The 27099-nt window shown below is 31.9% G+C and overlaps 2 protein-coding genes across 2 annotated transcripts; both read right to left on the bottom strand.

Moving 5' to 3' along the window:
• Positions 1 to 6142: 6142 nt before the first annotated feature.
• On the bottom strand, positions 6143 to 8913 carry LOC125421277 (uncharacterized). The gene is made up of 4 exons (XM_060819846.1): positions 8614 to 8913; positions 8413 to 8496; positions 6983 to 7096; positions 6143 to 6835 (listed from the first exon to the last, which is right to left on the bottom strand). Exons 1-4 carry the CDS (start codon positions 8911 to 8913, stop codon positions 6572 to 6574), a joined length of 762 nt encoding a protein of 253 aa, XP_060675829.1. The 3' UTR covers positions 6143 to 6571.
• A 13233-nt stretch (positions 8914 to 22146) lies between these two features.
• LOC107413838 (putative receptor-like protein kinase At3g47110) lies at positions 22147 to 26669 on the bottom strand. Its single transcript, XM_048470785.2, has 2 exons — positions 23936 to 26669; positions 22147 to 22661 (listed from the first exon to the last, which is right to left on the bottom strand). Exons 1-2 carry the CDS (start codon positions 26649 to 26651, stop codon positions 22234 to 22236), a joined length of 3144 nt encoding a protein of 1047 aa, XP_048326742.2. The 5' UTR covers positions 26652 to 26669; the 3' UTR covers positions 22147 to 22233.
• Between the last annotated feature and the right edge of the window lie 430 nt (positions 26670 to 27099).

Genomic DNA, 27099 nt, shown 5'->3' on the forward strand with positions numbered 1-27099 from the left:
CAATTAATTTCTTAACACATTGTTCATGCCAACTATATGATACACTTAACATCTTACTACAGTATTATTTTTTAAATATATATATATATAATATGCCTATTGTCTGAAGTATTTAATAATAATAATAATATTAATAATTAATAAATAAATAAATAAAAACATGTGATGTGAAGTGGAAATGAAATTTTTGTACAAGTACAAAGGTACCGAGCATAGAACCAAATTATAAGGTGAGATTTAGTACATCATGATAGAGATTAGTTATCTTATTATTATCATTTATCTCTTGTAAATAAATTTTGCTCAATCTTTTGTTGTATGCTTGTCTACACAATCATCCACTGTGTACTCTGTATAAATATTTGTCTCATTCGATCCAGTCTGTGTTTATCCATTTTTTTTTCCCCCTTCTTTCTTCTCTATGGCTGCTCAAACACCCATCTCCTTTGCTCCTTCTTTTATGACTAATACTTAAAACTATGACTTTGCCAATTTGGTATCATTAATGTTGCTACATAGGCATCAATTCAGCTGTTAACTTCTTCACATGGAAAGCACAGTGGGGTGCTATCCTTTATGGATACACACTCACTGGATATATTGAAGGTTCTCTATCTTGTCCATCCCCATTCTCAAATTTGCCTTATTTATTTTGGACCCGGCAAGATCAGCTTCTCTTTAGCTCTTTCCTTGCTTCTCTATCTTCTGATCTTGCCTCAATAGTGGCTTCCACAAAAATATCATGTGAACTACGGAACAAACTATGTCTCACCTATGCCAAGCCGTCTCAATCCCAGATCATTCGACTTCGAGAGAAGCTTGTTCAACCACAAGGTTCATGCAGCATCACTGCTTATATGTTTGAAATTAAAGTAGTAGCAAATGAGTTAGCCTTGCTTAATGAACCAATAAAAGATGAAGAGATCACCATTTATGTCCTAAATGGCTTGAATCCTAATCTTAAAGAAGTCTTTGCCACCGAATTATGTTCCAAAGACACTAAGATTTCTTTTGAAGACCTTCATGAAAGATTATTGGAGTATGGGGCTTACATTCAAAAATCAGAAATTCATAGTTCAAATGAATCTCTTATGCTTGCTCATGTTACTAATAAACTAATAAAGTCATACCCTCAATCGCACAGCTCTAAATAAGTCGGGTACAATATCTCATTACACCTTATTTCAACCTCGGCCTCATACCTCCTTTTTTGCTCCCATTGGAACTTATGGTGGCCGTTGTCAGCTATGTGGACAATTGGGTCACTCGATCAGATTTTGCCATCAATTGAAACATTAATGGGCTTATAATCCCCACTTAGGCCTTCTACCTACTCCTCAGACTAATCTTATACCACAGGTTTACTATTCCAGTCAGCAGGTTCAATCCATTCCTTCATCTCATACACCTTGGCTTCTTGATTCAAGTGCATCTCATCATGTCACAAATGATCTTCATAATTTGTCTGCTCATTTTAACTATGATGGAACTAATGAAATTATGGTTGGCAATGGTAATGCTTTTCAAATTATTAATATTGGTTCCACTCATCTTCTTGCTCATAATAAATCATTTCATATGTCAAACATTTTATGTGTACCAAAAATGACCAAGAATTTGATAGTCGTTTCTCAATTTTACAATAATAATAATACTACCAATGAATTCTCACCCATTAGTTTTATTGTGAAGGACATGCCAACGAAAGTGACACTGCCTCCCGAACCAAGTAAAAGAGGCATCTATGAGTGGCCATCTTTTTCCAATCATTTCAGCTCCACTCCACTATTGATTTCTTTTTCTATTGTCAAAACTTCCTACAAGGATTGGCATCTTTTGCTTAAGTCATCCATCCAATAAAGTTCTATGCCATTTAATTTCATCTTTTTCTTTACCTGTCTCCTCCTTTACAAATTTTATTTGTAATGTATGCAAATGTAATAAAGCTCACAAGCTTCCCTTTAGTATTTCATCTAAGACTACTTCTAAATCTTTATAATTGCTATATTCTGATGTATGGGGTCCTACACCTATTACCTCCATTGATGGTTACAAATACTGTGTGATTTTTGTTGACCATTTCACTAAGTATATATGGTTTTATCCATTAAAATAAAAGTCTAAGGTGTCCTCGATTTTTGTTAAATTTAAAACAAATGTCGAAAAAAAAATTGACATAAAAATCATTTCCTTTTACTCAAATAATGGAGGTGAATTTATCAAATTAAAATCTTTTTTTGAAACAACCGATATCACTCACTTTCTCTCCCTACCCCATCCACTAGAGCATAATGGCTATGTAGAATGTTGTCATATACATATGAGGGAAACCAGCTTAGCTTTATTATCCCATGCTGGATTACCACTCAAATTTTGGTCCTATGGTTTTCAAATAGCAGTTTATTTAATTAATAGATTATCTACTTCTACTCTTCAATTTAAATCCCCATTTGAAGTTATTTATCATCATTTAAAAGTATTTGGCTGTCTTTGTTATCTTGGCTTAAACCATATACCAAACATAAATTAGAAGCTACATCTAAACCATGCTTGTTTTTGGGTTATCAACCAAATCAAAATGCTTATAAATGCTATGATTTTTCTTTAGACAAGTTTTATATATCACAACATGTTACCTTTGTTGAATCAATTTTTCCATACCCTTCTTCCCTGTCAAATTTCCATGCAAATAATGCGATTTCACCTATTGGGATCTATCTCCTCTCTCCACATGTGATCCATACACAACAATCCCATTTAAACAAAATATCTCACCCGATAGACTTTCTCCATCTACTACTTTGTCATCTAGTTCAACTACTACTTTGTTATGTAATTCCATTAGGAATTATTCTCCTCCTCCACCACTAAATGCTACCCACTCCTCTACATCACATTCCCTTATTCAATTCAATTCCTCATCGCCTACTACTCACTCGGTGCCTTCTTTGTCACATTCGCAAGAAATGATAACTCTCTCACTAAGTAGTCCTACTATTGTACCATCACCTCCACTTATGGATCCGCCAATGATAGCAAGCAATCTAATGGGTCGTACACATTTAATAAGAGACATGTCTCTTAATAATATCTTCAAGCCTAAAAAATTACCTGACTTCTTTTTGGCCATTTCTCAATCCCAGCTGATTGATCTTGAGCCTCACACTGTCTCTTATTTCTAAGATAAAAATTGGCATAATGCCATGTCAGAAGAATTCAATGCCTTGGTTCAAAATGGCACATAGGAACTAGTTCCTTCTAACTCCAGTTATAATTTAGTGGGTAGTAAATGGATGTTTAGAATAAAGAGGAACTTTGATGGGACTATCAACCGGTATAAAGCTTGTCTAGTTGAAAAAGGGTATAATCAACGGCCAGGAATTGATTATTTAAAGACTTTCAGTCCCATCATTAAGCTGACAACCATCTGAATTGTATTATCCATTGCTTTGGCTAGGAATTGGCCATTGCATCAACTTGACATAAACAATGCCTTCCTCCATGGTCATCTTCATGAAGTTGTTTACATGAACCAACCTCAAGGATTTATTGACTCCTTTCGGTTGGACCATGTTTGCAAAATCAAGAAAGCACTTTATGGACTATAGGTTGAAACAGGTGCCTCATGCTTAGTACACTGAGTTGAAGACATTTCTTCTCTCCTATGGACTTGTTAACTCTGTTTCTGATACATCTTTGTTTATTTTTCACAAATCCAATGTCACTTTTTTTTTACCGGTCTATGTGGATGATTTGCTTCTGATTGGGAATAATTTTTCTGCACTCCCTACTTTATAAATGCACTTTCCTATGCCTTCTCTCTTAAAGATCTTAGTGATCTTAATTTTTTCCTTGGAGTTGAAATCACTCCAAGTAAGGATGGTCTTCTTCTTACACAGTGAAAATATATGCATCATCTACTGGATAGAATTTATATGATTAATGCAATGAAGTTACTACACCCATGCCTGCATTGGTCACTCTTACTCTCATGAATGGAACTAATCTCACTGATGCCATTCAGTATTGATAGATCTTTGGCAACCTTCAATAGTTCTCTTTGACACGTCCAGATGTTTTTGTGACTATAAATAAATTATCCCAGTTTGTGCACAAGCCAATGGAAACTCTCTGGGCAACTGTCAAATGGCTACTTCACTATCTTAAAGGTATGAGTTCTTATGGTCTCTTTGTTCGCCGATATTCTTTTTTCTCCCTTCATGCTTATTGTGATGCTGATTGGACTGGTAATAAAGATGATAGTACCTCAACTTCGGCCTACGTTATGTATCTTGGTTCCAATCTAATTTCTTAGGTGTCTAAAAAAGCAGAGAACAATTTCTCGCTCTTCAATTGAAGCTAAATACCACTCAGTTGCTATTGCCATGTTCGAGTTATGTTGGCTTAGTTCTTTGCTGTTTGAGTTATAGCTAACTCTTCCTCTAGTTTCTATCATTTACTATGATAATGTATGTACCACATACATTTGTGTCAATCCTATTCTTCACTCTAAAATGAAGCATATTAAAGTGGACTTCCATTTTTTGCGAGAAAAAGTCTCTAATGGTGAGCTACATGTCTGCCATATCTCTAGTAAAGATCAACTCACTGATGCCTTGACAAAGCCATTGTCCAAACAATGGTTGCAGCTTCTTCAACCCAAGCTAAGTGTTCTATCCACACTTAGCTTGAGGGGGCATGATAGATATTCGTTTTCTTGTTATTATCATTGATCTCTTGTAAATAGATTTTGCTCAATCTTTTGTTGTATGCTTATCTATACTAACCATCACTATGTACTCTGTATAAATATTAACTTTGTTTAATCAATGAATAAAGCTTTCTAGTTTTTGCATAACTTTTATTACATCATTTGTCTGTAAGTATGAAATATGCTGACACTTGGCCAGTTAGATATGGAAAAGCAAAGGAAGAAACCAAAAATAAACACATTTATCAAGCATATAGAATATTAAATACTTTTAGTTACACTTAGCTTCTTCTTCATCTTTGTGTGTCTCTATGGATTCCAACATCCATAAATCTACTTCTGGTACGATTTAGCTCCTTCATGACATCCTGCTTTTTTATTGGAGATTCTTCTGAACATGCATGTCCAATCTTTAACATTGAAACCAAGCACTTCCTCATGACAATGTTCATCTGCCATAGGTTTTTATCAACATAAGAAATTTCATTTGGTTCTTCTATCTTAATTTTATTAGCATCACCATCTTTGTTGCAATAATTTGTTCTATCTTTTATTGCCGCTGATTTCTCACCTTCTTCTCTTTGGAAAAAAACCTTTATCCAAAATTTCTACAAGTCTTTTTGGGATTACCATTTTGACTAAGTTATGCAAATTGAAACAGTCTTTAAACATTTTTCCTATGGGTTTTCTTCCTGTGAAAATATCTAACACAAGGATTCCATAGCTGTAAACATCTTATTGTCTTGATGGTTAACCATCATTGCATACTCTAACATGCACATGGAGTGTATGATAAAAGGTTAATTGTTCAGCTTGAATTTAAAGTTGGTCTAGTTAATTAAATGTGCACAAATATTATTGTATAAATTATAAGACCGAGATTATTTATAGCTGCATATTCTGCCTGGAGCAGCATATCCAATGGTACCTCTTATGCTAGTTATGGTAGTTTGATTTGAGAGAGGTCATTGGTCGTGCTTGCTAAGAGGATTCTTGTAGCCCATAATCACTTAGGTGGCGTTTGGTATGGAGGATAGGTTCTGATTAGACTGGATCGGACACGACAGATCTTGATTGGACAGGATCGGACAGGATAGACTAGTATAGTCCTACATTTTGCATAGTTTCGGATTGAATGGTGGACTAGTTATCCATGTTTGATGCAAGATCGGACTAAACTAGACTATTTTGTAATTATTTGAAATAATTATTTTTAAAAATAAAAATATTAAATAATATATTTATAGTTACAAAAAAATATTATATTTAATTAAAGTTGTAAATTTGTATATTTATATTTACATACAAAATTTTAATATTTATGTTACACCCACAAATTATATTAGTATATAATTTTAGAAATAAAATAAAATAAAATTATAATATAATATTTATTAAATAATAATTAACTAAAAATAAAAATAATTTAATGGTATTTCCAACATAGAAAAACCAAGCAATTTAATTGAAGAAACAAATTTCCACTCAATTTACCAAAAAAAAACAAAATCTTCAGAAGAATCTGTTTTATTTATTGTTTTTTATAAGAAACACTAGGTTTATTTTTAATTAATTCATCTGAATGTTTTGTGTGCTTCACGTTTTGCCTTGCAAAGCAACAATGAAATATAAAAACCGCAGCCATCACTTTGCTATATAAAACCATAAGTTTATCTCATGAGCCAAAATTAGATAAATAATTAATTTCTTATAACGTATCATAAGTAGACAAAACAAACATACAAAAGCAGAAGCTGCTCTCATAAAGTATATAAATTCTAGGTCCATTATTAACATTGTTTTACTACAACACTATATTGGTCTTTTTGAACATATGACATAGAAAAACAATCTAGTAGGTCATGAGAGCCGATCCACTACAATGAACATCAGAAGTATCAGAAATCCTTTGCCTTGGAGACAATGTTGTGATTCCAGCATCATGAAAATCAACATTAATAATAGCATTCCTCTTCTGAGCTTCTGAACTCGTTTTTTCACCTCAGCGATGGGACTCAAGGGCTCTGCTTCCTTTAGGTGGTGGGACACCATGGCTTGAGCTTCAGCTACCACTGTTGCATCATCATTTGTAGCATATAGAATCATTTTTATAGCTTCAACAACCTGTAGTTAAACAAAAATCATATAATATCAGCACCATTCTATAGTCTTGTAAAACATAACTTCTTATTTTAACATTTTATCATACATGTATATGTGTGTATATGTGTAAATGTATGTATACAAAAAGAAGGCCCCAAAATATAGTACCAAAAGGTGTTCTATTTCAGGACTTTGACATAGTATCTCAATATCCCTCAACTTAGCAAAGTAGAAATCCCTTTCCTTCTCAAGGCTATCTAATGACAGCTTCAACCCAGTGATCTACATCAGCATTAATGTTAGAACTTGTAAACACCAAGCTATAAAATTATCATTCCTGAACTGATTAAAAGTGTACCTTTTCATCATATGCAGTAAACCAATTTTCTCAACAAAGAGGAAGCAAAACCAAAAAAATAGAAAATTCACTAAAGCCATAGCTCCTGATTCTCTTCAGCTATCTAAAAGCAAATTTGTAATAAACAAGTTAAAAAATCAACAAGGTAAGTAATATAGCATGTACGAATAAATAAATAAAAAAGAAAATTAACTAATGTCAAATAGGTAATAAACACCAAACAGAAAGCAATCAAACAAGTAATATGCTACTGGGCCTTCTAAAATATAGTAATAAGGAGGCCCCTTTTATTATTATTTTTAAGATGATAAGATAGAATGCCTTTTTTTTTTTTTTTTGGATAAATGATGAGACAGAATGCAATGAATGAACGGTGGAGTTCATATTCACAGAAAATATGAAATTTTATTAGAAACCATACATTCTACCAAGAAAATGTAGATAACAATTCGAAGCAGGTTCAAATTGTGTAATTTAATGAAAGAGGTTGACAGGTATAGCAATGAGTAGTAACATGGAGTAGGAATAAGCGACCAGAAAAGCATGAATGAGATGGAGAACCAGAACTACAAAAATTGGTTTTTGAATGCAAGCAGAGGAATAATTCTATATTTCTAGTTAATAGTAAATATACAGTAGAAATAATTCTATATTTCTTGTTAATAATAAATATGCACCAATTCTATATTGCTTTTTAATAGTAAATATCAGCTTTTTCATCACCGAATTGGTCATTCTATCTAACTTTTATTAGGTTCAACATAGATAATGGAAATCCATTGCTTCGAATCATAAAGAGAAGCCCATAAGGCTAATCAACCACCAACTTCTTTGGCAATTGGTAAGTCTTTGGCAGGAACACAAACAAATGCATACAAACTAAACTATGAACCACAAAAAGGAGAAAATGTTTTTTTTTTCTTTTTCAATTTACAAAAATTCCCTATCTTCGGGTGTTTCAAAGGCATACAAACAAAAATATGAACTGACATGACTATGAAATGAGTGTCTATAGAACACATTTCACACACTAATTATTCAAGTGTCTTTGAAACACCAGACACTCATTTTTCTTATTTTGCTAAAGCTCAAATACCAGAAAACTAAACTAGAATGCCTTTAGATTTACTAACAACTAGTTTCACTTTTATAGAAATCAAGAAATAGAGAACAAATAATTTCTCATAAGCATTTTGTCAAACACATAGCAATCATAGATGACAAAAATTGACGTTCTTACCTTCCAAATTCTCAGTAGTTTCGGATATTCAAGACCTGTAGATGTAGACAAAAAATTAAGCCTTCTTCCTCGCAAATCGAAGCCCTAATTTGTGCAGATAAAGAAATCAAATGAAAAACGAAGAAGAAGAAGAAGAAGATGGAAAATTGAAGAAGAAAAAGAAAGAAAACAAATGGATCAAAGAAGAAGAATAGTACTCACCGGGTGTTTCAAATCGGGGAGAGGTGGAGAACGGTTCGGCGAGAAATCGAAGAGAGGCGGCGAACAGTCCGGTGAGAGACACCTTCTAGTGGGAGGACGAGAGCTTCTTCGAGAGAGCAGGACAAAAGTGACCCAAGTATTTCGATGGGTCAGGTCAGTCCCCTTCAAGGGGGATAAGCTGATCAATAGGATAAGTTTGTCCCGTTTTCCAATTTGCTTCCCAAACACCGGACTGGGACTGTATCCTGTCCTGACCTGGCCAGTCCGGTGTAACAAACATGGCCTTACATCAGCAACCATATCTTTGTCCAGAAAAACATTATTTGGTTTTAGATCGTAATGAATTATAAGTTGCTCACAGTGATGATGAAGATAATACAATCTTGATGCCACATCTATTGCAATATTTAGTCTTCAAAGAAGATTTAAACTCTCTGATCAATTTTCTTTATTGATCATTGGATGCAACCATTGCTCTAAGCTTCCATTTGATGTGAAATCGAAAACCAAAGCTTTGAATTTATTAGCACTATAATATTGGAGCAAATGTAATAATAAATATGGATTGTACACATATAATCAATTCCATTAAAATTAACAATTAATTGTGGAACCATTGACTTTCAAAAGCACCCATTGATAATCTTGATCTGTAATCTAACAATAGAAAATACGTGATAGTTGTACCTAAAATAGACATATTGCTTTCTAACCTCTCTCTTACAAATCTAGGTTATCTCACAATAAAAAAAAAAAAAAGAAGAAGAAAAATATGACATGTATATGTTTTTACTTGCCCGATCAATAATACATCATCCTTTTAAAAGCTGAAGTCACATGCAAGTCACATAACGTACCCATCATTTTAACTCATGCAAAATAATAATTTAATAATAAATATAATAATAATAAAAATATGAATAAACCAAATGGGCCTCTAAGGAGAGCTAGTCGTCCATTTCAATGGACCAACTAAAGTATTATAGAGAATGTGTGCCTAAGAGCCATACTACATGAGTTAGTAAATAAGTCAGTTATATTAATGGCACAAATAAATCCAATAAATGAGTTATTGATTTTATCAAGTCCACACAATATATATATATATATATATAAATATATATCTAACATTCTCCCATTTGAACTGGATAATCATTATCACATATATATAATCTAAATTAATTTACTATAGAATTTTCTAAACCAAAATACAATTTCATCTAAATATATAGCATGCCGACAGGGCACAACAATATACTAGATTAGGTAGTAGAGATTGTTTCAATAAATCTCCTAAAAGTATATATCATTTCAATTGAGTACTTTGCATTCCATAAGCTCAATCTAGGTAGTAGAGATTCACCTTACCTCATACAATCCCCTAACATACGACACCATTTCGTTAAGCACACTGTGGACTAATAAGATATAAAAATATACCCAAACTAATAGTAGAAATTCAATATGGCACATGTGAATCAACATACATATATTTAGACTAAAAATCTCAAACAAGCATGTGAATATAAGGAGCAATAATATGTATAATAAATATCTCATAAATAAATAATGATTCACATACATCAATGTATTTTTCAACAATACAATACTCAAAATAAATAAACAATACTCAACATGGACATTATTGCAAAACACATAATAAACTGCCACTAACGCACAACAATCTCAACTGCCCAACAATACCATATAGGATGCATACTCCTCAAATATATCTATAGCTAAGGTCTTGGTCAATAGATCTGTCACCATGTTATAAGTCGGGGTGTGAACAACAGTAATGAAGTTCTTTTCAACTTTCTTCTTCATACGAAAATATTTTACATCAATGTATCTTGCACTAGAAGTACCTTTTAAATTATAAAAAAAAGAAACTATTGTAGTATTATTATAGTACATAATGATAGGCTTCTCAATGGAGTCAACCACTTCTAAATAATGAATAAAATTATGAAGCCAAACTACATAATGGATTACCTCATAACACGCCATATACTCTGTCTCCATAGTCAATGATGTTGTCATAGTTTACTTGGCACTTTGCCAAGACACAACTTCTCCTACCATGATAAATATATATTCAGTAGTAGATTTCTTATCATCTACATAGTCTTTATAATCTGCATCACTATAACCAACTACATCAAGAGAGTTAATGTATTGATATGTCAACATATGATGTTTATTTACCGTAAAAATACCTAAAGATCTTCTTAACTGCTTGGTAATAATTAATACCAGAATTGCTCATAGATCTACCAAGCACACCCATAACAAAAGCTATGTGAGGCGATGTATAAACTTGAACATACATCAAAGTAACAATTGCAGAAGAATAGCAGGCATTTTTCATCACCATCCTTTTTTCTATCATTCTTAAGACATTGGTTCTTAAAAAAAACCTTTCACCTTTTGTGGTTGGTACACCTTTAGAAGAATAAGTGTGCATATTGAACATTTTAACGATCCTATCAATATAGGTACTCTGAGACAACTACAACACATAATTAGTCATATCTCGAACAATTTTGAGGCCCAAAACAAAAGAAGCCTTACTAAGATCTTTCATATCAAAATGGTTGCACAACATATGCTTTGTTTTAAACAATATGTCTGTATTATTGGTAGCCAAAGGTAGTCATCAATATACAATACCAGGAATATGAAGCTGCTCCCACTGACCTTCATTTACATGTATCTATCGACAACATATCCTTAAAGCCATTTTTTGTGACAACTTCATCAAACTTGAGATACCACTATCTCGAAGCCTACTTATGACTATAAATAGATGTTTTAAACTTGCAAATTAAATTATAATTTCTCATTTACTAGAAGCCAATTAGTTAAACCATATACACATCCTCATATAAATCACTATTCAAAAAAGTAGTTCTAACATCTATATGATACAACTCTAGATCATAATGAGGCATAATCACCATAATGATTCTAGAAGAATCCTTTACGAATACAAGAGAGAATGTGTCTATGTAAGCAATTTCCTCCTTCTGGCTAAACCCTGTGGCAACAAGTCTAGCCTTATACCTTTCCACTTAACTATTAGAATCTCTTAGTTTTAGATATCCATTTGCACCTAATTGGATTGCTACTCTTCGGTGACTCAACCACGTCCCATATACCCTTAAAATACCATGGATTTCATTTCATCTTCCAATGCATCCAACCAAAAATTTAAGTACAAACTACTTATAATCTCCTTATAAGTGACTGCATCTAACCCATCACTTATGTCAAATTTATGCTCCTATAGATTAACCTAATAGTCATTAGGAATAGCAAATCTTTGAGTCCTCTATGACCTTCTGAAAGGCACATCAACATTTATAGCAGTTGAAACATCATGTTCTTCAATAATAGTTTCACCTTGATCAACTATTGGTTCATAAATGATTATGTCAACAATATATTTGTCAGGAACATTAATATTGGGAATGAAAACACCTTCTTCTCTGAATTGGAGTTCCATTGGATCCTTTTTGTCATCAAATTCAAAACATCTTCAAAATAAGCAGCCCTGTCTGAATCAAGGATCCTAGTGGTGTGAGATGGACAAACAAATCTAGAATCCCTGGATCGTATACAATAGTCAATAAATAAACACTGATGGTTTTAGGATCTAACTTATTAATTTAGGGATTATAAACTTGAACCTCAGCCGTACAACCCTGTACTTGAAAATGATACATGTTAGGTTTTCTTCTTGACCACAACACAAAAAGAGTTTTAAGAACAAATTTACTCTAAATTTGATTCAAAATATAAGCCGTTGTTCTCAAAGTTTCTTTGCACAAGTAATCTGGCAAACTGGAATTTGCCAACATACATTGCACTATGTTCAACAAGGTGAGATATCTCCTCTTAGATATGTCATTCTATTGAGGAGTATTAGGCATTGTATACTGCACATCAATGCCACACTCACAAAAATAAATTGCAAATGGCCCTGGGTTCTATCTAGTTTCATCATATCTACTGTAAATTCATCAACTCTGTCGAATCTTATAGCTTTTAACTTTTTATTCTTTTGAAGTTTCATCTTTACCTTAAACTCCTTATAAGAAATCAAGGAATCCAATCCGACTTCTTACAAATAAGCTGAACATGTCCATAATAAGAGAAGTCAGCAATAAAGGTAACTAAATACCTATAATCACCAAAATGGTGTGACAGGTCCATATATGTATTAGTGTGGATGAATTCCAAAACATCACCACACCTAACTATCTTATCCTTCCTAACTTTGGAAGTGGGCTTCCCCTTTACACATTCAACACATGTTGATAAGTTAGAGAAGTCTAGATTAGGAGTATTTTATCCTTCATCAACCTTTCCATTTTGTGCTAAGAAATATGTCCTAAACACTTATGCCATAACATGGAAGAATTGTCATTAATTCCTGGATGTTTGGAAGCAACAATAGAATAAATAAAAGAATTGAAAACATTACTAAATAAATCAAGTTGATATAAATTACTATATAAAGTTCCAAAACCAATAAGTTTACCATCCTTATAAAGTTCAACTATGTTATTACCAAACAAAAAACTATAACCCTTTCTATCCAAAAGATAAACAAATAACAAATTCCTTTTCATTAAGGGTACATAAGAAATTTCTTGCAGCTCTAAAATATATCATATCTCAAGCTTCAGCTTGATTGTTCTCATGATATATACCTTCACTCTTAAGCTATCTCCCCTGTAAATATGTTGATCAATAGTGATTAACCTCCTTTGACTTATCATCCTCTACAATGAATTGCTAACATAAATTGTTACCCCAGTATTGAACCACCAAGTATTTATAGGTACATCAATAATATTGGTCTAAATCATTAAGAGATTACTTCTCTTGCTTTCCTTTTAATTTCCAATAGTCTGCCTTCTTCTGTCAAACCTTGTTGCAGTAATTACACTTTTTACTGAAGTACTCTTTCTTCTCACCTGAGGGATAAGCACCATCTTTGTGTCCTTTAGACTTCACACTAGAAAACTTTTTGTTATTGGGCTTAAACTCTATTCTTCCTCTAAAAAAAACTTATTAGGTTTTTCCCCTTGATGTGATACCATAGCGACAGACCTCAACCTGTTTAACTTGATATCAACATTTTCTTTAACAAGAATGGCAATCAAATCCTCCAAGTTATATCCTTCCTTCTTAATACTCAAACTTGACCTGATACTGTCAAATTGAGACAAGAGGCTCTTTATTATATAATAAGTCAAGAACTCATCTCCAATGTCCATCTTAAAGTCCTTAAGCTTGTTATAATAATAGGAAAGTAACATAATGTATCCCTTCACTCCTTTAACTCTATTATACTTGGTATTATTTAGAAGATCAAAGTAATGATACTTCTTATTCATATCAAGCTTAATAACTTTCTTTCCTATTTCCTTAAGAAGCTTCTTTACAATATTCACTTTTGGAATACTAGCATATATGGATTTATCCAGAAAGCTCTCTATCATCATCATACAACAATTGTTTGAATGCTTCCACTTGTCATATAGCTTCTTAGCTGCAACATTACTTTCGTCAATTAGGATCTCTAAAGCCACATCCAACTACACAAATGTTAGATTAATAACTAAAGTTTTCTTCCACTTCTGGTAATTCTTCCCATCCAACTTTATTATGGCAGTTCATTGACAAAACATTCAGGGTACTACTAGCTATGAAAATAGCAAATACAACAAAGCATTTATAACATAAGATAACGCAATTACTATTTCCAGCCCCTTAATATAAAATACAGAATATAAATATCGTTAAGGTCCTTATAGCAATAAAGATACCCATACACGGGTTAAGGACAGTCAACCGAATTACCACAATCTAATGCATTGAACAAAGTCACCAATAGGGCAACTTAGAAACTATTATTCATGGCATTTAATTAATTTTTACTATCATTCCAAGCATCTTATAAAGTAGCTAAAACCATCATATAGACTATGCCAATATTATATTGACACTCATAAACTGGATAAAAGTTAGATCTTATGACATATAAAACCTAAAATTTCATTTACTATGTCAACGCATATTCCATTGCTATACAAAATGTAGACAAAATTAGTTCCACAATAGATGAGTACCTAAAATCCTACACTACTAGACCAACTAGTACAAAATCATTTTAGAGAAAGACAAAGATATTTAATTTTGACCATAGGTATTCCAAACCAAAAAAAAATTAAATAATGGAATATTATTTTAAATAAAAAATGAAAAGAAGAAGAAAAATAAATAAATAAATAAGGAAATAACAATAGACAAAGAATGCAAAATTTTGATTTCTTTTTTTTTTAATAAATTGGTTGCTGACGTTAGCATCCTGACATGACCATTTTAATTTCTTTTTTAAAAAAGTTCGTTGATGCTATCATGTTGACATCGGCTAATGTCATGATGGCATCATCATGCTGACGTTAACATAAAACCCTCAATGTGTCGTCTAACATAATGCTAATGTCAATACATATGTCATACTGACGTTAGCACCATCTGACACATTGTCCAATGTCATGCTGACATCAGCATGGTGATGTCGGCACTGTCCAAATGACATCTCATTTAGGTCATCTTCCAAATCCAGCCAGGTTTGCAGGTCAAACAGTTTATGCAAAATGGGTCACGTGACCTGGTTTGGACTCGACTGCAAAATGCTTTTTTCGACCATCATTTTTTACCGTTCCAGTGGCAACCCAATTGTCCGATGATGGGAAAGCAGAATCCAAGTTCAAATTCAATCAATTTGAACCCCAAAACCAAAGCACATTCAACTTGGACATACCCATGGATTGTTTATAGGTTTCACAGTTTTTCTTTGTTTCTAACCAAAATTCAGGGTTTAAATGCATTCTATTCCATACAAAAACACAATTTAACAAAACCTAGGTCATGGTTTTAATATAAATAAATTTTCACAAAAAATCACAAAATAGATTTATTTCACAAAATAGAAACTATATATATATATATACTTATATTTATATACATGACCCATAAAGCATAATTTCCAATATATATATATAATTCAAAGAAGGAAAAATAAAATAAAAGAATACATATATATATATATATATATATATATATATATATATATATATATATATATATATATATATATATGTATATATATATATAAGGATCACAAATTAATGGCTTCTACATAACGATACATTAAACAAAATATAGACAGATTATGGAATTTAATTGTATGTGTGGCTTTGATACCTATTATTGGAGCAAATATAATAATAAATATGGATCATACACACATAATCAATTCCATTAAAATTAACAAATAATTTTAGAACCACTAACATCCAAAAATAGTCGTTGATAATCTTGATTTGCAAACAGGAGAAAATATATTTTAATAGTTCCAAAAATGGATACATTGCTCTCTAGCCCCTCTCTTACAGATTTGAGGTGATCTCACTTGCCCTATCAATAAAGCCTAAGCCTTTAAAAGATTCAAGTCACATGCAAGTCACATGACTTACCTTTTATTTTAACTCACAAAAAATAATAATTTAATAATAAAAATATGGATAAGCCAAAAGGACCTCTAAAGATAATTGGTCCTTAAGTCTAATGAGCCAACTGTAATATTAGAGAGAGCGTGTGGCCAAAGGCCCTATTACATGAGTCAGTAAATAAGTCAGTCCCCCTCTCTTACAGATATGAGGTGATCTCATTTGCCCTATCAATAAAGCCTATGCCTTTAAAAGATTCAAGTCACGTGCAAGTCGTATGACTTACCTTTTATTTTAACTCACAAAAAACAATACTTTAATAATAAAAATATGGAAAAGCCAAATGACCTCTAAAGAGAATTGGTTTCAAGTCTAATGGGCCAACTATAATATTAGAGAGAGCATGTAGCCAAAAGTCCTATTACATGAGTCAGTAAATAAGTTAGTCCCATTAATGGCACAAATAAACCATGTAAGTGAGTTATTGATTATGCCAAGTCTACACAATATATATATATATATATATATATATATATATATATATATATATATATATATATATATATATATATATATATATATATATATATATCTAACATGCAATATATGTTGGAGCAACGTATTAAGATCTTAATAAGATTCCAATGTCGAATATTTCTCAGAAGATTGCATTGAGCTAGGAAATTCTTGGAAGCTCCTTTATGGTGAAGATTGAGTATTTTATACCAATAGTGTTTTCTTGCGCATTAAGAATCCCTTTGTATACACAGCTAAAACCACCTGCTTCAATTAAATAGTTTGGAAAGAATCCATTGTAGCCTGATAAAGCCTTTCATATGAAATCTTTGACAAGAAATTCAGTGAAGTTGGAAAAAAAAAGTTGATCACTGTCTAGATTTTCTCTTTCAATAGAGGACAAAAATAGATAAAAATGGTAGGAAATTGCAGTCACACAAATTGAAATGATTCGTAGTCTAAATCTTGCTAGTGCACCTTACCCAAGGTTCACGTCGCTAGGTCAATTCATGCTTTGACTCACTCTCGCCTCATGTTTTCGATAGGGTGTTGTGCCATTCTTCGAGAATGACACGGTTTGAAGGAACTCTAACTCATTTGGGTATTGCCGTTCAATCTAAGATAGCACTGATAGCTTGTAGTGAACAGCCCCCTTATGAGACTAGCCAAAAACAGCCTTTGGTACTTAAGTAGTTGAGGTTTGGAACCCTTGCAACCATGATAAAAAGCCATTTGCTTGCCTTCCCTATTTTGATACTTTGATGGAGCATGCTGGAAGATTCAATTCTGGGGCACCACCATAAATTTTAGCATTTCCAACCATTGAAATCAAACTTACATTTTGAAAAACCCCTTTCTTTGGAACCTCTCCATTAAAATTATTGAAAGAGAGATTCAAATATGTTAAGGAAGGAACTTTCTGTAAACCTTTTGGAATTTGTCTAGACAAATTATTTTGTGAAAGATCTAAACACTGATGACCATGCAAGGAAGCCAAACAAGAAGGTATAATTATAGTGAAGGAATTCTCTTGGAGGAAAAGGAATTCCATGCTTTGACAACCATGGTATTTGGAATTTCCCCTGCTTAGATTGTTATTTGAGATGTCCAATGTAGTGATACTCCTACGTTTACCCACTTCCAAAGTTAGCCACCAGTTAATGAGTTATGTGATAGACTAACTAATACTGATAAGGAGGAAAGACCAATAACCTCTCTGGCTATAGTACAAATTAGGCCATTGTTTGAAATATCAATCAGCTGCAAATTTTCACAACCTCCAATACTACGAAGAGTCTTTCCTTCTAATTTATTATATGATAAGTATAGCTAAAACAATTGAGATAGGTTGCCTATGGAGGACAGAATCTCTCCTGATAATAGAATTCCATCTAAATTTGAAATTTCCTAAAAGAAGTGGGAATGACACTAGTGAAGAGGTTACCAGTCATGCCAAAGACAATCAAGTTCACTAGATTTACTAAAGAAGTAGGAATATTTCAAGACATTTGATTGACTTCAAGATAGAGTTTGCTGAGCTGGGTTGAAAGATTGGCTACAGAGGTTGGTAAAGCACCTCCAAATTGTTTTTTCCTCAAATAAAGTATTTCAACTTGCTGCAGTTTTTTAGATATGTTAAAAAATCCAAGTGTTCATGTTAATAACTTCCTATACTATTGTTACTTAACCAGGCCACTTAAGGCATTGAAGATTTTCAAAACTAGCTAGAGCTTGTCCTACAAAATTGTTTTCACTAATTTCAAGTATCTGTAGCTTAGAAGCATTAGATAAAGTTTTTGGGATATTTCTAGAAAATTCATTGCCACCAATACCAAAATGATGAAGATTGGGGAGTGTGAGGCTTATTGTAGGAGGAAGAGTGCTATACAATTTGTTATCTATAACTGAAATGGTGTTTGTTGAAGATGCGTTATAAAGGGAAGCAAGAATTATACCAGAAAGATTATTAGGCCCTAGTGCAAACTAAGTTAGAATCATACCAAAGAGAATATTAGGCCCTATTGCAAACTAAATTGTGCTCTTTAGTTCACCAATTTCATCTAGGACAATTCCCTCCAAATTGTTATATGCCGGAGAATGCTGCTTGATTGATGAAAGGTTAACCAAAAAAGCTGGAATGCCTTCTGTCAAATTGTTTGTGCCATGATTAAGAGTCAAAAGCTTCATCAAAAAGCCAACTTCTCATGGAATTCTTCCACTAAGTCTGTTTGTTCTGAACTTACAATCCTGAGTTTTGAGCAGTAACTCAAGTTGGATGGAATTTTCCATTCATGTTGTCACTGAGACAAAGATATCGAAGTTGAAACAGACAACCAAGTTGATGAGGAATTTCCCCTAAGTTGCTATTGTTTTTGAGAAATTATCCAATTGTTTGATAATTGTTTAATGCCTATTTATTTATTTAGGACATCAACTTCAAGACTTAAGCATATTGAAACTTTTCATTGGAGGATTTGGATCAACAAAATAAAGGCTAATAGAAAATGATTTGCTCCTTTTTTTTTCGTTATTCTGTATCAAATTTTGTCTAATGTGCCGATTATTTCACAAGTCGTGGCAATAATATTTGGATGATTTTGGAGTAGTTTGATTTGCTTAAAACATCTCCAACAATGATTATGTTTATTATCAGTTTTTTTTAATAACATAAAAAAAATAGATAATTACTAAAAAATTATATTTAATGGAAACACTCTATCAACTTGATTTAACAAGGAAAAAAAAAAAAACTATTGTTTAGACGATCTTTTACTTATAAAGAGTCTATTAGACATTTTGAAATTTCTCAAAAAAATAATTTTTTCTTTATAAAGTTAATTCTTCAAAAAAATAAAAAAAAAATATTTAATTAATTAGCAAAGATAAATAACTTTTATGCACATTCCTATTAAAAAATAATTTTACAATTGACTATAAATTTATACCATTTAAATTTAGATAACGTTGCCTTCTATGTCACATATAAAATAATTTACATTCATCATTAAAAATACTTTTATGATAAAACGGCATATGGATAAACTGTCAAACTTACTAAAATGACAAACCATTAATTGATGTTACATATGAGGGAATAAACTTCAATAAATAATAGAGATAAATAACTCTTATGCACATTACTATTGAAAAACAATTTTACAATTGATTATAGATTTATGTCACTTAAATTTAGATAATTTCTATTCCTATCTCACATATAAAGCAATCTACATTCATAACTAAAAATGCTTTTATGATAAAAAGGAATAGATAAGTTGTCAAACTTACTAAAACGACAAACCATTAATTGATGTTACATATGTGGGAATAAGCTTCACCATCTATTATTAGAAAAATTAAAAGAAATAAAAAAAAAACAAAAAAACAAAAAAACAAAAACAAAACAAAAATACCAAAGCAAACAAAAACTAAAAAAACTAAAAAAAACTAAAAACAATAAAAAATAAACAAACAAAAAAGTTTGAATATATATTGAAATTGAGTGTCAAATATACTTGATTAAGCTAATAAGCTACTCATGAAAAAATTATTGTAAATTATAAAAGGTATATTGAACTTGAATTGGCACTAGTTGACCATCACACTTCACCATGGAAATTCCCTTTGCATTAACGGTCAATCCTTTGTGTAAGGAAGCTGATTTCTCATTTGCACCGTGAAAAATGGTGATCAATCAGCTTGATAATATCTTCTTGCGCCTATAACACATAAAATGTTGATTTATAATCTGCATACCAAATAAATATGTATTAAATATTAAAATAAGTATCTAAGTTTGACTAAAACCCTATTGCAAAAGTAAAAGTTTAACTAATCTAATTAATTAGAGCACTAGAAGCTCATTAGCATGATGTACTTCATCCACATGAATGAAAATCACACTTTTTTTTTCTTTTTTCTTTTTTTTTTTTTTTGGGGTGATAAATCAATGAAAATCACATTTAACTCAGAAGAAAACAATCTGCATTATTATCCAATAATCCACTCGATTGAGGGAATCCAACCCAAACGGGCCGAGAGTCCGAGTTCTGTTCAACAGGTGGCCTCAAGGCTCAACAATTTATCTATAAAAGGATAATTATTTTTTAATAATAATAAATGTACCTGACGGTGGTCAAAATTATTCTCAATCTCTATTTGAATTAAATAGAGATCTTGATATAACTTTTTTCACTTGAACATTCAATGCAAGTATGAATCTCTAATTAAGAGTCCAATTTTTTTTTTTCTTTTAACAATATGCTATTTACTAACTAATTAAGTAAAATGGTTATATAAAATTGGTTAAGTTTATAAATCACTGATATTTAGGACTGAAAATGTTATGCACTCAAAACATTGAAATGAAAAGAATGGATATCCGAAAAGATCATAATTTTTTAAAAAATTATTGCTGGTATTATAATACAAAAATAATAATTTTTTTAAAAATCATCATCATTTTTAAGACAATATATATATATTTAGGACCAAATAAGATATTTAATATAAGATTTAATATGATATTTTTCTATTTTCAGGTATTAAATCGCATTACAGATTAAAATTTAAAATTATATTTATTAATCATGAAATTCCAACAGAATTCATTTTTCTTAAATAAAATTTTAATTGTTACTAAATATATATTTGATTCTTTTTAGATTTTAAATCCTAATTCTCAATATAATTTAATAATTATCAAAGATGGATTTTATTTTATCAAAATAAAATGGACTTTACTTGAATCTTATTTTGTGTGTGTATATGTATATATATATATTATTTTTTGATCAAACAAAAGATAATACTTGCTCAATGAAAAATAAGGGCAATAACTAAATTAAAGAATAATGGGTAAGAAAGGGGGAAACAGAGCTGAAATCGTGGAGAAAAGATGTGGAGATGATGAACAGGGACTATGAAGAAGAATGAGAATTTTTTTTTTATTTTTTAATTTTTCTCTTGCTGGTACTTTGATGCATGCGATGGCAATTTTATCCATATATATTATTGCTTGTACTAAATTTCATTTAAATTATTGTAAAAGAAAAAAACACTTAAGTGTTTGAATAAATATTACATGTCCTAAGTATTAGTCTATCAATATATTTATTAAAAATACATATGTTATTATTTGATTAGTTTACATATAATAACAATTATCTTTTAAATGATTAATTTTTCAATTTTAAACTATACTAATATAATAATCACTTGACACATATAATTATGATAAATATAAAAATATTAAATATTAGTAAACTAAATAATGTCTGTAGCATTAATTATTTTTAAATCTTCAAATGTTCATTTAATCATGTTTAGTGTATAATAATTTGTGAAGCAATAAATTAAATAATGACTCATTTCGACACATAAGGCTTTTTTTTTCCTATAAGATATTTATAAATAAGTTGATGCCTGTAGCAGTGTTGAAAATATTATAATTATGTATTGTATTAATTGACAATGCACAGTAGCTTAAAATTAACGTGTAAAACTAAAAACAAACAAACAAAAATTATGATTTTTTTTAATAGATATCCTAATTAATTCCATACATACATTTTCCTTATCTTCTTCTCATTCGGTGTCCAGGAATTCCACAACCAAGGAAATCACTTTTAATATGTTGTAGCTCCCTGGTGACATCTCTCATATTCATTCTTTCTTTTGGAGATTCTTCTGAACAGCCAAGTCCGATATTAAGGACTGAGAGTAAGCACTTCAACACAATATTATTACTGTTCATATGGCTTGGATCCTCAACATCTATGTTTTTATGATCTTCCTCTTCTAAGCCAATCTCATTTGGGACAAGAGCTGAGTCCACTATTTCCATAACTCTCTCTGGCAAAGCCATGCCAACGAATTTATGGAGATTGAAGCTATCTTTGAACATTTCATTTGTAGGGCTCTTTCCTGTGAACATCTCCAGCACAAGGATCCCATAGCTGTACACATCCCCATGCCTTGATGCTTCACTACCCATTGCATACTCTGCAACATATATTAAAAATGATTAGAGACTTCAAACTACTTTTTTCTTCATTTTTGACTTTCGCACTTTCAATATTTCTGAAGTGGGAATTAAAAGAAAGATAAAATAATAATAATAATAACAATAATAAATTAAGCTTGATGGGGGGGCAATTTTATATTCTTGCATGTTTCATGCCACATATAAAAAAATATTTTATTTCATCTACCACCGAATCAATTGATTCTTGTCGGTGGTGAACCATATATTATTCAATATGCACTGTTGCATAGTATCAAAGTAAAATAAAATATGCCTTTCCCTATACTTCCCGTACATTCATGACCCAAATAAATTAGTTTGCAATATCATCATTTTATAAACTAATTTACTGTTTAGACTAATATATGGGTAAATAATAGAAGAAATATATGGAAAAAAAAATTGTGGAGAAAATAAAGGGCAAAATATCACCAACCTCTGAGGTTTAACAAAAGCTACATTTTAGATCTCTAGAATTTGAGATATTGCCCCCAAGCACCCTTAAATGAACCAAAGATACTTTTTAACTGAATTGATTTGTTACTGTGAGGATGGTCTAGTAGTAAAGGTTATTGTTTCCTCATGATACGAATTTCAATCCATCAACTTTAATATATATATATATATATATAAACAAATTTGATAGAGCCTATTTTACTTTTATGCATCAAATTAAATATTAAATTATATTTTTCATTTATTTTATATAACAATATATATTAACAAATGGCAACTGTTTAAATAGAGAAACAAGTGACATTTTTTAAAAATTGTATGTAATTACCTAAAATAAGAAGTAAAATAATAATTTAATATTTCTTTTTATACATAAAGATTAAATAAGCCTTTCATAAGACAACTTAGTCTGCTGACCAACAATAACAATAATAAGAAATCTTAGATAATTTTTTTTATAATTTTTGAAAAAGAACATTTTAAAAAGCTATATTTGATTAGTTTTGATTAAAAGCTCTTTTAAAAATGTGGAAGTTTTTCCAAAAACTATTCAATCTCTTCAGAAAATTGCTTTTGGACCAAATATATTTCAGAATTCATGCCACAGGGCTTATGCCAAGTGATAATTATCCATACTTGGATGGGATTTATGATATTTTTTGAAAATAAAAATATAACATAAAAATGTAAAGAAATATATAAATTTTAGAAATTTATTGTTTCTATGATAAAAAGAACGTAGTGATATGGGAACAAATTTTATCTATAACCTTAAAAGTAAAGAAGATTTTTTTACCTGGAGCAGCATAGCCAATGGTTACCTTTATTCCAATAGTGCTACTTTCAGTTTCACTTCGAGAATAGCCAGTGGTGGCTGAGATTAACCTTGCTAATCCGAAATCACTTACACGAGCAACCATTTCATTGTCAAGAAGAACATTGCTAGACTTCAAATCACAGTGAATGATAGGCTCTTCACATTGGTCATGAAGATAGTGCAATGCTGAAGCCACATCGATGGCAATGTTTAGTCTTTGAAGAAGATTCAAACTCAATCTTGATCGGCCTTCAATGCCTACATCTGGATGTAGCCACTTCTCTAAGCTTCCATTTGGCATGTACTCGAAAACCAAGGCTTTGAACTCATTGCCATTGTAATCCATGCTCGAGCAACATGTTAAGATCTTAACAAGATTTCGATGCCGGATTCTTCTGAATGCATTGCATTCAGCAATGAAACTTTTGGAAGCTCCTTTTCGTTGAAGATTGAGTACTTTTATGGCAACTGTATTTTCTTCCTCGTCGAAGATTCCTCTGTATACAGAGCCGAAACCACCTGTTCCAATGAGATTGCCTGGAGAAAATCCGCCGGTTGCCTGATAAAGCCTCTTGTATGGAACTTTTGAGAGGAAATTGATTGTTGAGAGTTCAGAGGATGGTTTCTTTTTCGATTTTCTCCTCCAACAAAGGAAAACGAAGATCGAAAGTAGAATGAAAATTGCAACCACACAAGATATGATTATGATTGTTACTTTGAAACGGCTTGTCTTTCCCTGTTTCGTTGCTTGGATGGGGCATGAATGTAGCTGCAATATTTTTTGTTCTCCGCCGCAAAGCTTAGTATTTCCGGCCACTGAAATTCCACTTGCATTGTGAAAGACTCCTTTTGGTACTTCACCTTCCAGATTATTTGAAGAAAGATTCAAATACTGCAAGAAAGGAAGTTTCTGCATATCTTTTGGGATTGGCCCTGTCAATTTGTTTCGCGAAAGATCTAAATATCGAATACCATTCAAAGAAGCCAAACTAGAAGGAAGAACTCCTTGAAAGGAGTTTCCTTGTAAGTAAAGGTATTCCAGGCTCTGGCAATCTCCAATGGTTTCTGGGATTTCGCTGGTCAGATTGTTTTCAGACAAGTCCATTACATTGATATTCTTCAGCTTGCCTATTTCTGTAGGTAGGCTTCCAGTCAATGAGTTTTGTGACAAGTTCAGGAGCACTGATAAGGAAGTAAGACCAAAAATCTGTGGTGGTATAGATCCACTAAGCCTATTAAGTGAGATGTCTAAGTACTGCAAATTTTGGCAGTTCACAAGGTCTGGAGGAATATTTCCTACCAATTTGTTATTTCCAAGGTAAAGTTGGAACATTTGAGTAAGGTTTCCTATGGATGTGGGGATCTTTCCTGATAATTTATTCCACTCCAAACCCAAAATCTGCAAGTTTTGCAACTTTCCTAAAGAAGTTGGAATAACACCTGTGAAAAGATTATCCTGCAACCCCAAGACAATCAAGTTGTTGAGATTTTCTAATGTTTCAGGAATATACCCATAAACCTTATTCACTCCTAAGTATAGCTTATTCAATTGGGTTGACAAATTGGCTACAGATTTGGGTAAAACACCTCCAAAATTGTTCAAACTCAAATCTAATATTTCCAAATTGCTGCAATTTGTCAAATAGGTAATGAAATCCAAACTGTGGGATGAATAATTATTTCCTAGGTTATTGTTACTTAAACCAAGCCACCAGAGATCCGGGAGATTTCCCAAACTGGCTGGAACTTCTCCTACAAAATCATTCTCAGCAATATCAAGTATTTGAAGCTGAGAAGCATTGGAGAATGATTCCGGGATTGTCTCGGAAAATTCATTACCACCAATGGCAAATTGTTGGAGGTTGGGCAATTTGAGGCCTATATTGGGAGGGAGAGTGCCATGAAATTGGTTACCAGTAAGTGACAAGGTGCTCAGAGAAGATATGTTGAAAAGGGAAAGAGGAACCATACCAGAAAGGTTATTAGGCCCTAGAGTAAAATAAGATAAATTCTTCAATCTGCCAATTTCATCTGGAACATTCCCAACCAAATTGTTATATGCTAAAGAAAGTTGCCTGATTGATGAAAGGTTGCCTAGAGAAGCTGGTATGCTGCCTGTCAGATTGTTTTGGCTAAGATGAAGTGCCTCAAGCTTCACAAAATAGCCAAGTTCCTCTGGAATTTCCCCTGTAAGCCTGTTGAATCCAAGGCTCATGATTCTGAGGCCAGAGAAGAAAGTCAAGTTGACCGGAATTGGACCTTCTAGAATGTTGCGGCTGAGATTGAGATATTGCAGCCGGAACAAGAAACCAACTTCCCGAGGAATTTCGCCATGGAAGCTGTTGTTTTGGAGGTTGATGAACCTCAAAAAGGTGAGGTTTCCAATGTGGGGTGATATAGATCCTTTCAAATTATAGCCGTGAAGGTCTAAGGATGTTATCCTTTGGTGCTGTTTGCTGCATGTAATACCAACCCAGTTGCAGGAATGAATGGACTTGTTCCAGGAGATTAGAATTCCATGAGGGTCTTTGGAGATTGACTGTTTGAATTTAAGCAAAGCAAGCATATCAGTCTCATTTCCTAATGCACTACTGGCTCTAGCTATTGGTAACTGAGATAAGTTCAGAGTAAAAAGAAGAACCACTTGAAAATACATTAACCAGAAAGCAACAAAACATGGTTTAGAAAGCTTCATTCTGTTTGGAGAAGTAGAGAAAGGTAAGAAAAAAGTGGTGCTAGAGACGGAGTTTAAGATATCAAACTATGTGATTAAATAGTTGGAAAATGGTGGATGTTTGGGCAGTGAATGAGTTCAGGCATGCGTGTGAACATGTATCCTTAGTCTTCAAGTCATTGTTGTCGTAGACACTAATTATGATAAGTTTGTTAAAGATTATCTTATTATTTTGTGTCTTCAATCTTCAAAGTGCAATTGCTTCTTTTTGAAAACATTTTCATTTATAGGTTTGACAATCGTGGGCTAGCTAATATGGGGTTTGTATTAAAAAAACCAAATTATGTTTCATATGGATCTAAACTGGCAGTTTTATGCTTTAGAAAGCAGTGAGAGCACAAGATAAAAGAATATTCATCTGATAGACCAATTTTAAAAGTTTTATATTTAAAGAATCAGCAAAATTCAT

This window comes from Ziziphus jujuba, chromosome 8, assembly GCF_031755915.1.
Source record: "Ziziphus jujuba cultivar Dongzao chromosome 8, ASM3175591v1".
Classification (NCBI taxonomy): domain Eukaryota; kingdom Viridiplantae; phylum Streptophyta; class Magnoliopsida; order Rosales; family Rhamnaceae; genus Ziziphus; species Ziziphus jujuba.

Bases quoted from the DNA above. Each gene is read 5' to 3' on its own strand.
- LOC125421277 (XM_060819846.1), bottom strand. From the start codon at position 8,913: ATGGTTGCTGATGTAAGGCCATGTTTGTTACACCGGACTGGCCAGGTC. The intron at 8,497-8,613 runs GTGAGTACTATT...TGCACAAATTAG, and splicing joins TCCCCGATTTGAAACACCCG to GGCTTCGATTTGCGAGGAAG. The intron at 7,097-8,412 runs GTAAGAACGTCA...ATGCTGATGTAG, and splicing joins AACTACTGAGAATTTGGAAG to ATCACTGGGTTGAAGCTGTC.
- LOC107413838 (XM_048470785.2), bottom strand. From the start codon at position 26,651: ATGAAGCTTTCTAAACCATGTTTTGTTGCTTTCTGGTTAATGTATTTT. The intron at 22,662-23,935 runs GTAAAAAAATCT...TATATGTTGCAG, and splicing joins CATTGGCTATGCTGCTCCAG to AGTATGCAATGGGTAGTGAA.